Here is a 13,293-nt window from a genome sequence, read left to right on the forward strand (position 1 = left end):
AGCCCAGGCAGCAGGGGACCAGACCCTTACCTGCTGCCTAGACACACAGCTCTGCACTTTGGGCACCCTTGTGCCCCAGCCAGCCCATCTGCTGTCGAAACCACCCCTAGAACCCAGAGCTGACCCCCTGAGCCTGCTGCCAACCCAAACCTGCTCCAGGAGCAGTTAATTTCACATGTAGATGTACCCAGTGTGTGCTAAAATAAGGTTTAGGGTGGTCTCAGTGCTTGTCCTTAAATCCATAATTTACAAACTTCACCAAATCTCTTCTCCATTTGGGCTGATCAGGAATATTCTAGGTATATTTGATTTAATCTCTTTGGGATTTAGTTATTTTATTTGCTCATTAAGCAGCAACATTTTAAATTTCATAATGAGAAGTGTTTATTGTTATGGTGCCAGAAAACCAGCCAAGAATGGGACCCAATAGTGAATGCAGAACCATCACTTTGTAACCAGAAACTGCTTAACGTTATCCAGAAATACTTTTTAATCATATAACAGAAGTCCAGATCTTACAAATTTGATTCAGAACTAAGTGTAAAATTTACATTTTTATCTTGGATGAGTTGTGGCAGAACAGTATTACAGTCCTTATTAAAGTTAGAATATTCTTAATTGGATTTTTTTTTTTTAAATAGCATTTCAAAACCATAAATTTGAATGTTTGATTTTTTTTATTTCAGTGTCTTCTCCCACTGTACAGGAACATAGGCCTCAATAGTTTGTAGTCTTCAGTTTTAAGACAGGTGCATGATTACAAATACTAAAATTCTGTCAAATGTCCACTTTGCTTATGTCCAAAAATACTGTTTTGAAATGACAGTGTTTTATTTACCATTTCATTTTGTTTCGAAGCACTGTCTTTTGTTTCATCAAAACTATTTTAACATTTTGCCCATAGGCTATAATGGGGAATCATGAAAATGCCTAAAACTTTGACATTCCTTGCCTGATTTGGATGAAAATTTCCGGACTGGTAACCCCTTCTGAGGGCATGAAGCCTGCCAAGTTTCAAGGAGACACATGTAGAGGTTTCTCAGAAACTGCACCTCAAATCTTGAAAGCAAAATTTGTTGGGAGCAGCAGCCTCCTATCATCGCACCCCCATGAGGTCTGTGGGCCTGTGCTGGACTCCTTCTGGGGGTGCGGCCCCCAGATCTGCACCGGAAGACAGGAGGCTGCTGCTGCTGCCTAGGACCGGTGCTGGGTGCAGCTTGTGCCCAGTGCCGGGCTCCATGGAGCTCAGCCCAGCGGGGGAGGGAGAGTACAGCCCCAACTCTGCCCACCTCCCAGCTCTGCCTGCTTCATGCCACTAGGTTGAGCTCCATGGGGCTGGTGGAGTCAACTGGAGCATAGCCCAGCAGCGGGAGGCAGGCAGAGCCAGCACTGCACTCCCTACTGGGCTGAGTTTCATGGCTCTGTGGAGCCACTCAGAGTGCAGTGTTTCATTTGTCATTTCATTTTGTTTTGAAGCACTGTCTTGTTTTGTTTCGTCAAAACTATTTTGACCTTTCACCCATAGGCTATAATGGGGAATCATGAAAATGCCGACAACTTTGTCATTCCTTGCCTGCTTTGGATGAAAATTGCAGGACTGGTAGCCCCTTTTGAGGTCATGAAGCCTGTCAAATTTCAAGGAGATAGATGGAGAGGTTTCTGGAAACTGCACTTCAAACTGTTCACATAAAAAGTCCTGGCACTTGTCGGCAGCAGCAGCCTCCCCTCATACTACTCACAGGTCCGGTGGCTCAGTCCCCTGGGAGGAGTCCAGCACAGCCCAGGAGCCCTCCCGTTGGTTTGAGCCCTTGGATCTGTGCCCTGGATAAGAGGAGACTGCCTTGTCATGCGGGACTGGTGCCCAGCACCAGAGAAAATTGCTATTGCTGCCTGTCCCAGGCAGCAGCAGGAGCTTCCCCTCATCCGCCATGCAGCTCCAGGGGCTCACACCCCCAGAAGGAGTCTGGCACAGCCCTCCCAGAGGTGCGAGCCCCCAGATCTGCGCCCCAGATGAGAGGAGGCTCAGGTTGCCTCTCCCATCTGTGACTGGTGCTGGACGCAGGCTGCACCCAGCATCAGACAAGATTGCTGCTGCCGCATCATAAGCCTCCTCTCATCTGGCACAAATCTGGGGACTCGCACCCCCAGGAGGAGTCCGGCACAGCCCAGCAAGCCTCCTGGGGGTACGAGCCCCCAGATCTGCACCCTGGAATAAAAGAGACTTCCCTGTCACCTGGGACTGGCACTGGGTGCAGGTTGTGCCCAGCATTGGAGAAAATTGCTGTTGCCTGCTGGGACAGGCAGCAGCGGGAGCTTCCCCACATCTGGCATGCAGATCTGGCCGGGGGCTCACACCCCCAGGAGAAGTCCAGCACAGCCCGTCAGCCCTCCCAGGGATGCAAGCCCCTGGGTCTGTGCCCTGGATGAACAGATGCTTAGGCTGCCTCTCCTACCAAGGACCAGCACCCCCCACTCGCCTCCCTGCTTAGCTACAGCCCCCCCACTCAGCCCGTGGCCAGCACCAGCCCCCTCCCCCCCCACCCCGCATGCTCCCTGCCTGGCTGCAGCTCCCCCCTGCAGATTACCAGCAACAGCAGCTGTGCTTTTGGCCTCGTGGCACAGCCCCCTTACATAGTGGGGGGTAGCGCGGCTTGGCCCCAGCTGCCAGGCATCCGTGCAGCCTCTGTCACAGTGCGCTGCTACAGCCCAGCGTGGCACAGGGCCATGTGCTTTTGGGCAGCTCCGGGTTGTCACCCAGGGCTGTGCGCCACTCACTGTGACCTATGGTCACGCCAGCTTGGGTCTTGCATGCACAGAAGTGGCCCAGTCAAATGGTGCAAGGCTCATGTCCCAGGTAGCAGCAGCAGTCTCCATGTGTCCAGCACACAGTTCGGGGGCCTGCACCCCTGGAAGGAGTCTGGCACAGCCCGCAGCCCTCCCTGGGGGTGCAGGCAGGCCCCCGATATGTGTGCCGGATGATGGGAGGCTGCTGCTGCCAGTAGGGGTGTCTTGGAAAAGATGATACTATAACAGCTTTTCAGCTAGGGAATTGGTACTAGCATTTCTGACACTTTAAGAGACCTATGATGTTTATTTTGTAGAAAAGGCTTCGTTGATGATTCTGGAAATTTAAATCCCCAACCCTAACTTGTGCCTCAATCCAGGCCTGGAGGGAGCAACCACATTAGTACAGCAAAAGCTTTGTCATCCGGCACCCAGGGGGAATGAGGGGTGCCAGATAACAAAATATGTTGGTTAATTGAGAGGCCCGAACAGGCGACTTTGCCTGTTCGGGTTGCTGCTTCTCCTGCCGCATCGCCACTTCTCCCACTGTCTCCCCGACCCTGCCGCATCGCCAACCCTCCCACGAGCCCCGAGGGACAGGGAGGTGGGCCCACACAGGCTGCTATGCCCCAGGGCATTGGGGACTCAGCAGTGCAGGCTGCTTTGTCCCGAGCTGTGGGGGCTCAGTGAAACCGAAAGTGCCATGGTGGGCACTTCCGGTTTCACTTTTATCTTACAAGCTGGCATGCCTGTTAATAGAGTGTGCCGGCTTGTAAACTGCCAGTTAAGGCAGCTTTTACTGTAGTTGTCTTGTGCCCATTCAGATATTAGCCTCTCTACAGGAACTACATACCAGTGGTCCACTGGGCATCAGTTTTATCAGTAGATTTATGTTAGAGATACTGCATTCCTTTTTTGTGTCCTCATGTGATAACATATTTAGCAGAATTTGCAGATTCATTGGAATTTGACAGGGCTGTGCTGCGAGCACTTGTGCTATGGGCTTGAATTTATGACCTCTGGTACCAATGTCATACTCTTATTAAAAGAGGAAAAGAATTTGGCTTACTCCAACTTGAAATTAAGTAGTACTTTTAAATAATGAGCTTCCAGGCATACTATTGGTACAGATAATTATTATCATCAATAACTTTTACAAATGAGTATAATTTCCTTGTTAATATTGTTTGTTTGTTTTGTTTTGTGAATGCTTCCTCAACTTGCACATGTTAAAACATCTTCAGCTTCATGCTTTATAGAGATTTCCAACTCATTTCATTTTCAGGTTCTTGAATACACAATGCTGCAATGTGCAGGGTGTAAAAGCTATAATGAATTTGTTAGCTTTTATTAAAACAATTATGGAAACATTTCTATTGCTCTTAGCTTTGATTTAAAAAACTGTTTTTTTACTTTTATTTTTCCAAAGCGTCCTTCAGTTTTATGCCATTAATATGTTTAATTCAGAATATGGTTAACTTGGTTGATGGCAATTTCAGTTCCTTATCTGTAATAAGTACTTTCGCAAGTACTGAGGGTTAACAAAATGCATGAATGTCTTTCTCAACAAAACTCTACATTTTGGAAATCAGTGTTCTTATTATTTGCTTTTTTTTTTCAATGCTCTTAATATTTGCATTTGGTTGTGTCTATGAAATTCCTTAACATACTTTGATAGTTGTGAATCAATGGGCAGTATATGCAATCCGAAATCTGACAGAGCAAAATGAAAGAAACCAAGCACTTATTGCACGGATGGAGCAACAGGGTCTGGCAGACAATTCCATCCTTGAGAACATGGGTTTGGAGATTGAGAAACGAGATGAGAAGCTACTTCTGAAATCTAAGAAAAAACCATCATCAGGAACAACCAAATAAGGACTGCAGCTCATAAGGAGGGTATTTCTTAACTAATACAATAGGAAACTCCTGTTAAGATTGCCCATTTTTCAATTTTAGTTCCAACCTTCTCAAAGTCCTTTTACAGAGAAATTGTTAAAAGAATAATGGTCCCTCACTTCTATAAATGAAGACATGTTTGTAAAGCATGAATTCTAGGGTAAATACAACTACCTTTCTTCAGAACTTGGAGATGTACTAAAATTTGATTATTTCTTTGTTTCATTAATGGAAAAGTGTTATACATTGAGTAGATGAATTAGTACTTTAAAGTGGAGTGTTTAAATAATTGTATTTAATATATTAAAGTTAATGAGAAATTGCATTAGTGTTGTCTTCTGTATTTTTAATGACTAGTAAGCTGTCTTTTCTACCTTGTAGAAAAAGCAGAATATACTCTACTCCTGTAGAGTATGTTAAAAGCAAAGTTGAAGCTGTTGTGGCAACAGATGCTACATTCCTCTGCAGTGGGGCATGTCTCTGTTTTGGAGATTTGGGTGTTTGAATTGTATTTATTCCTTTGGATGGTAAGTCAGCCCACTTTCCTTTTATTTTGTACTTCTCATGAGTTTTCTGAACTCTGGCTGCCTGCTGAAGAGGTAGTTTCTCACTGTGATTAATTCTAGCAGTTTCTTTTCACCCCTCTGCCTTCCCAAAACATTGACAAAACTCATTTCCAGTTAATTAATTCAAGAGAAGCAGAAGAATAGAAGGCCCTGCCTCTTCATTTTAGGTACCCTCCTATATTGTTGTTGGCCCCTGCCACTGTGGAATGTGGCATGAATGAGTGGGGGGGGAGTGCATGATTAACCCTTCATATCCAAACTGTTGCTTTAGAAATTAGGAAACCTAGTTCCTGCTGTATTAAACAGAACACAAATTAGTACCTGGTGGTGATTTCATTAACACTACATATTCTATTGCTGTCTCTCAAAAAATTGCTTGTTCTTAATTTTTATTTGACAAAATAAAAGTCTGACAAAGTACGGGAAAAATTTTATGGAGTTGCTTCATCTCTTCAGTTTAAAATTCAATATTACATCCAGTTGAATAGGATAATGATATCTGGTTGGAGTTTCTCAATGATTTCCATAAAACTTATAGTTCTTGTTTAAAATGTAGCTTTAATAGTTAAACTATTCTTTAATAGTTTAACTACTAAAGATAAGCATTGTGGGTTTTGTTTTTTATCCTCATGGCACTGAAGTATGTCAACCATTACACAGTTAACAAAAACAATCCTTTTCAATTAGTTTTACTCAAAAATTATAACATTAATACTTAAACTTAAATGTAATATTAAAAATCAACTTTGATGAAGGTTTTGCTTTTTAAGTGTGTTTGAAAGTAAAGGGGAAGTGTTTTACATTTGGCAGCTGTAAAACCTTAGGAAGTTGTTATTTTTTCTTTAAGTGTTATTAAAATAATTTATATTGATAATGTAACATGAACAAAACTCATTCTTGATGGAAAATGAGCCAGACAGGAAAGTAAAAATACAAAGTATGTTCTATCTGGTGTGATAAAGAGTTAAAATCCTATCCACAAAGCAAATCCAGATAAAACTTAGCTTGTGGAAAAAAACAGTGGGAGTCCCCTTTTCCTTTTAACTGGTTTGGAATAGACACTTTTTTTTTTTTTAACTCAATGGTTGTATGCCCACCAATGGAATACACACAACTCATAAGTATAAGCCAAATAATAATGAGCACAAATAAATAAAAGGGGTTTTTGTGGCAATACATAATGGAGTAATAGTTGTGTTTTCTAAATGGGGAAATGTAGGGCTTTCATAGTGGAAAACATGTTGATTACTGTATTGTGAGTGGCTGGCTTTTGATTTTCCTGGATGGATCAGTTCTCAGAACACAGCAGCTTCCCTGTCCTCCTCCAATGGAGTTCCAGCCACCAAGGAGCTTGTTTTATATGCTAAGGGATTAATACAGCAGACCAATCAGTCATAAAAAGCAAGCCTTATTGAGTTTGTAAAGAGGCAGAACAGTCGGATCAAGTCTTGTGACCATCTTATTGCTTTCAAGAGCTTTCAAACAAAAGTAATCGGGGTCTTTTTTTTAGGTCTATTTTTGTTAAAAGTAAATGGGTAGTGGGATTTTCATAGTAATGAGTGGATGGATTTTAACAACGTTTTGGTACTTAAAAGTAGATTTGAATACTTACAAACTTTTTATAGTGCACCTTTTAATAAATGTTAACTTTGCGTTCTAGATAGCATGTATACTTTGGCCTTATTTCTAATTTTTTTCAATATAAATAAATAAATCGCAGACATTTCCTGTGATAACCACAATTTTTAATACTCTGTTTCCTGCTTTGATGTGCATTTGACTTCCTAGAAAAATTAATCTCTGATTAAAAAACAAACAAATGTACAACTGAGAAGCTGTACAGTTGTAACTCAAATGACTTTAAACCCCTGAAGTCCAGATGAGTAGTCTCTCCCAAGTAGTTTTATACCTCTTACAGTGACCCACATTATTTTTACTTGGTATCTCATAAAAGCGAACTAGTTATTACATAAGACTGGAGAAGAACCAAAATTATGTATTTTTCCTTTATCCAAATTTTAAATATTCAATAACACTTCATTTTAGGGTATGCATCACTTTAACAGCAAGAGGTTCTTGTTACTACATACCACAGTTCTTTATGTATATTTAAGGTATGTGCTATTTTGAATGCTGAGATGGTCTTTTGGGATACCAGTGTCCACAGTACCTGAGGTAAAGTCCCACATTTATAGTTCCCCTCAGTGCTGTCCAAGGTTCTGATAAAACTGCTTTAAAGATCAAGCATTTGTAAGTCTTTAAATATGTATCTAGGTGATTTGCCAATTTGTATTGTGATTTCTGTTTAGTAAGGATGCATATAGGGTCTTTCTAATGTGGATAATACTACTAAATCACATGCTGCAAGGTTGCTAAGCCATAAATTCTTATTCTGTCATCAAGTGAAGGTGAACCTGGTAACCACATCTACATTTAAAGTTGTTTATCACTTTCTCTTTTTTCAGTTGCTAATAAATTTGCCAAAATTTTAGCATACAGGTGTACATTTCTATGTCAGGCTGAATTCTGTTTCTAAAGTCTTGGCTACTGTAATCCAGCAGTTTTTAAGAATACATTTAGAAAAGCAAGATGTTTATTTGATCATATTTTTAAAAAATCTTCCAACTATTTAATTGCAAAGCTCTAGCATGTTCATTCATTGGAGTAAGAACTTGAAATTTATTGCAGACAAAGACTTCCCTTTGAGATGTACCTTCTGCTGTTCTCAAGTTTGGTCAAGTCTTACACTTTCAGAAAGTCTTTGCTCACACATGCCCAGTAGAGTTCAGTAACTGTGTTGTCTGAACATTTCACCTTCACTCAAGCATTTTAGGGGCCAAGCAGGAAGTCTCTATAATTGTTGCCCCATCCACCGTAATGCTGGGGACATGAGCAAAAGTAGGAAGATAACATCTTCTGTGCTTTCAGGGATCCCCTCTGTTGTTATTCATATAGCTTGGATCAGGAAGCTGCCCAACTTGAATGTAGAAGACAAAGGTCTGAGCCATTGGGTATGGGGAAAAGCAGAGGGGGTGGACAAGAAGAAAAGGGAGCATCAGTTCCGAGTCTGAAAACAGCCTAAAACTGGCTCTGACAGGTATGAATGGTCCAACACATCTCATTGAGTGTGTCATTTCTGAAATATAAAAATTACAAAGACCATATTTTCTTGCATGTGACCCCAAATAAGACTTTCACTTTGTTTTTGGAAGGCAGTGTCCTGGGAGCAGGGTGTCCAGAAAATATGGAAGCTCCTGCTGGGATGCCACATATCCTGGACACTCCTGTTCCCAGAAGGACTTACTCAGTTTAACACAAAGTTAAGCCCCAGACTTTTGCAAAGGTAGTAGCAGGATTATTAGGGTGCAGACAGAAGTGCAACTCCAGTTGTAACTCAGAATGACTTCTGCAAAGCGTTACAGGTTTCAACATAACCCCAGACCAAACAGAAGTTCATTGTTGATTGGGAGAGGGGGTGAATCCAGCTGTGGCTGGGAGCCTGCAGCCAAGTTCCCATAGCAATGGCCAGGCTCTCTGCCAGTGTTTGGTGTCTTCAGAATGGGAATTCTTGGGGTCCCAGCTGGTGCTTAAAGGGTGGTGATGGGTGAACTGGAGCCCCCTCCCCCCTCAGGGGTGGGGCTGCAATACATCTACCCCACCCTCCGGGGGGCTGAACCCCCTCCCCCCCAGACTGAACTCCCTCTGTTCCCTTTCCCCCCTCCCATTCTGAAAACAGTGACAGGTTGGGAGCTTGGCAGGCATAAGTCACAAAAGACGCTACACTTTGTAACATCTTTATCTGGTACTTTATGCAATGGGGGAGGGGGAGGGGGGGCGTCTGATTCTCACCCAGTCATCCATTTTTTAAGCTGTTTGCAGCCATGTACTTGTGTTTGGTCAGAGCTATAAACTGCTTTTTGTGGCCAGATCAGGCAAAAATTGTCACTTCCATCTGCACCCTTATTTCTGTACTGTAAGTAGTTCTTTATATAAAGTCCTGTAAATAAAGTGTATCTACACCATGAGCATTACCAAGGTTCTACAAGCAGTTTGCAGGCTGCTGCTCACACAAGCTATGGTGCTAATCCAATAACTACATCTCTGAGAGGGTTAACATGGGACTCTGACCCTTCTGCTTGCTGAGCCAGCCAAGAGGAAGCCATCTTGGCAGCTGCATGGCACGTGCAGTGTCCAGGCTAGCTACTATTCCAGCAAAGAAAAATTAGTTTTCCTGCTTAAGGCCGTGCAACCTAATTTTGGGGGCCTGATATTGAGGGGTGGGGGGAGGTGTGTATGGTAAGCAAGTAAATATAGTAGCAATATGTTAAAATAGTTCACTGCTGTCTATGTAGATATAGTAACTTAAATAGAAGGTATATATTGTAATATATGAACAATATATTATATCTTCAGCAATATGCAGCCTTTACTTTTTTAATACAGTAAGAATTTTCAAATACATGTGCTAACTGGGTTAACGTATAAATGTAATGAAATTACTCCTAGGGTTTTTTTAATGTTGAGCTTTTGTTTTAAATCCTTCTATTACAAACTACTTAAAGTTTGGGAATGGACAATAATGTGTAGATTAAAAAAAGACAACCTATTTGGGCTTTTTAATGCTTATTTATATAGGAACATTAGTTATAATTAGCATATTTCATGGTTATTTCTATTTATGCTTTGACGCTTGTATACTTAATTATTCATTAAATCAATTTAGCATAATTTATTTTGGATCCATTACATTTGATAAAGAACTGGTTGGTCATTTTTTTTTGCAATATAAGCCACTTGTGGTGGGCAAGGCAGAAGCTAGAGAAGAGACAGAGAAGACATTCTTTGTGGAGATACTATTTCACAGCTATGTAAAAATTGAATGGCATAACTATATAGAAGGAGAGACCCTAGTAATGTGTTACAATCTTTCTGTTTATTTTTGCGAATTTTATTAAGAAGAAATGTTAAATGTCAGTGGGGCAATAGCAAATTTATTGTTGAAGGAGGAAAACGGTGAAAAACCAATCTTACTCCTTGCTCCTTTGCCATACCTGGCCCATGGTATATATGATAGCAATGTAATATTGTAAGCTCAAAGTTTAATGCAACACATTGTGTTGTGATTTTCACTTCTTTGATGTGTGCATTGAATTAAACGGTGGACTGAACAAAAAGCAACACAAGCCCAAGCTAGGACGCTGATTTGAGAGTAGGAGGACTGAAGGTTTTTCTTCTCATGGTTGTTCTGAAATGCTGTATGACCTTGGGAAAGTCTTATCATCCTCAGTTTCTCTGTTTGTTACGTGTGGATAATGACATAATTCTTTTCCAAAGTGATTTGACATGGCTTCGGTGGATGAAAAGAACTACGTGGGTGTATAATTGAAAGTAAAAAAATAAAAATGAGGAGAAAAGAAAGATTTGAAGTCACATTCATAATCCAAGCAAAATCATTTATCACTACCAAAGAAAGAAGAGATGACATGTAAAGTAATATAAGAAAAAACAGAGAACAGAAGAAGATATAAGCATCTCTAGAAAGCAAACTTTTTTGGGAAGGAGGAAAAGATTGTGTTAGTCTGTTGGATTTCACTCTTTTAAAATTTCTAATCAAGTAGAAAAAAATGACATTTTACCATGCTGCGCTGTGTGTCTCAGCTCTTACTGTCAGCCCTTTCTCTGGACCATATTCTTTTCTCCTGGAAAGACTGAAATGCAGTTCGATTTGAAATTGATTCATCAAGGGATTTTATGTACTCACTTGAGACTACTGAATGGACAAAAGAGAAAGGCTCAAATATCAGGTGCCAGGACTATAAAAATAATGTTTTTTTTCACATTACCCCAGTCTCTATACCACCACCACCACCACCACCATCCCCACCCATACCTGCCAATTTGTATTTTTATGTGATTGTACCCATGGTTGTTTCCACATTTGTTTTCTAATATTTGGTTCAGCCACTTCAGGCTCCCCTGCAGTGCCCTCTTGTGAAACCACTTTTGATAAAATCCTGCAGTGAATCCAGCTCACTCCCAGAGAAATTGTTTATTATTGTTTCCCCATCTCCTACCCTAAATCTCTTTGCTTGTCCTTAAGTTGTGAGTTCCTGGTCAGAATTCTTGCTTAAAATGTGTGTTTAAATTAAAAAGGAGGTGGGGGCTAAAACATAGTTCTGCAGGAGGCATCTACTTTCACTTAATATTAAGTTTTCATTTGAAAGCTGAAAACTTTTCTTTTTAGGCTTTTGTCAACAACAGGTTTAAAGAGATGAAGATATTTTTCTTGTGCTGAAACTAGGAAGACCTCCCAATCAACTTTATTGGAAAGTATCTAGCACTTTCTCCCAGTAATTAACATCTGTGAGAAATGTCAGTCTACAGTATCAACATCTGTGTGACGCAGTACCAGAATCTGTTTAAGTAAAAAGAGGAATATATGTGTGTTCTGCTTCGTCAATTGCTAGAGCTGTACACCCACGTAGAATCAGTATTCCATGGGTTAAAGCATGTATTTTGATATCAGAACAATCTTCTATTTATTCTTTCTTTATCCCCCCCCCCCCCCCCCCCCCCCCCCCCCGCAATTGGATTCTTTAATCTTTCTAGTTAAGCTATTGTGGTGGGTACTAAACAGGTGCCTGCTTTACAGAGGACCTTATTCTGTGTTTTCCACTGGAGTCTCTGGCCTTGTGAACTCTCCTTTGCTGTCTCCTTCCCCCTCAATAATTTTTTATGAATGACAGCTTTTCAGCACCCTGGGAACAGCTTGTTGGGAAAAACACTCTTCATGGGGTTTAGTCAAATCCTACATGTTTCTTCAAGGGAATTTTATGAAAGAAGTAGTACTGTGTGCTGCAGGTATGACGTATGCTGGAACCCTCCCCCAACTTTGCTCCTGCTTCTATGATTCACTGTGATAAACTTTCTTTCTGCTAATGCCAATAGACTGTCTGTCTCACCACAGGTGCTTCTCAATTAAACTCTAGTTTGTTTAAAAACTTCAGGCTTGTTTAGCTGAGCCCCTGGTGAGAGTTGTCAGATCCCAGGATAGGTGACAAAAACAGACTGTTGGAGCTCTGGAGTGGTATTGAAAATACTGTTCTTCCTGCTACCAAAGGGCAGTGACACCTCATGGCAAATCTGCAATGTTTAAGAAGCAATGGGTAGAAGGCTTGAGAGTTGTGGTCTGCAGTTTGAGGCTTTGTTTAGATATCTTATTGTGTCTTTGTACCCCCCCCTTTTTGGGGGGGTCTGTACAAAGAAGGGTTCGTTTATTAGAACTTGTTTATTCTTAAAGATCCAGTCTTTCTCTTGCTAGGAGCTTAAAGCTGTCCCTTTGAAATAAATGAAAGGAGGTGAGCTTTTATGTACAAAACAAGCTTTATCTTGTTTTACTGGAAATGATTTCCTGACAATGAAGATTATGGAGTACTGATTCTGATTTTCTTTTTTAAGTAGAAAAGACTGAGGGAAGGGGAGAGGAAAAAAATAACTCTGGGGTGATCTGCTTTTTTTTTTTTTTTTTTTTTACCCTGCCCTCCAAAATATGTATTTTTAGCATCCTGAACACATGCAGTATCTGAAACTCTTCAGATATTGCTTACCCTTGCACTTTTGTATAAATGTAGAGCATGGACGGGATGACTCAGGGGACTGGTAATTGAATAGGGAGCCTTTTCACCTCTAAGTCACTAGTTTGAATATAAACCAAGTTGCTAGCAACCTAGTGGTTACCCTCAGATGGCTGTTTAGTGGCCTATCTGAAGTGAGTTGGTGGTCTCGGTCCAGCTCTTAGCGAACAGCTGTCCACATCACAAAAACCACCATTGCAGTTAGTGCTAATTAGCAGCCTTGTTGGCAGTATCAGCAGTGAGGCTAAAGACTGAATTAGCCACTGAGCTATCCTGTTGCTCTGGAGGTGGTCTCTCCAAAATGGAGCTGAGGCACACCACTGTCAGGGGCTTGCAGCAGAAACTTGTTTTTGACATTCTAGGCTGTATGTTTTCCATGGGAAGTAGAAGGATTTCAGTCTCCACTGCTC

General features: G+C 41.4%; 1 protein-coding gene across 2 annotated transcripts in view; it reads left to right on the top strand.

The window, feature by feature from the left end:
- The window catches only part of ATXN10 (ataxin 10), a 240,740-nt gene extending 235,732 nt beyond the window's left edge, over positions 1-5,008 (top strand). For both annotated transcript variants that reach the window (XM_006267426.4, XM_019482264.2), the window contains exon 11: positions 4,463-5,008. In XM_006267426.4, the coding sequence (XP_006267488.1) occupies positions 4,463-4,662 (200 nt within the window). In that variant the 3' untranslated portion in view covers positions 4,663-5,008. The remainder of the gene's footprint in view (positions 1-4,462) is intronic.
- Positions 5,009-13,293: the final 8,285 nt, after the last annotated feature.

This window comes from Alligator mississippiensis, chromosome 4 (genome assembly GCF_030867095.1).
Source record: "Alligator mississippiensis isolate rAllMis1 chromosome 4, rAllMis1, whole genome shotgun sequence".
Classification (NCBI taxonomy): domain Eukaryota; kingdom Metazoa; phylum Chordata; order Crocodylia; family Alligatoridae; genus Alligator; species Alligator mississippiensis.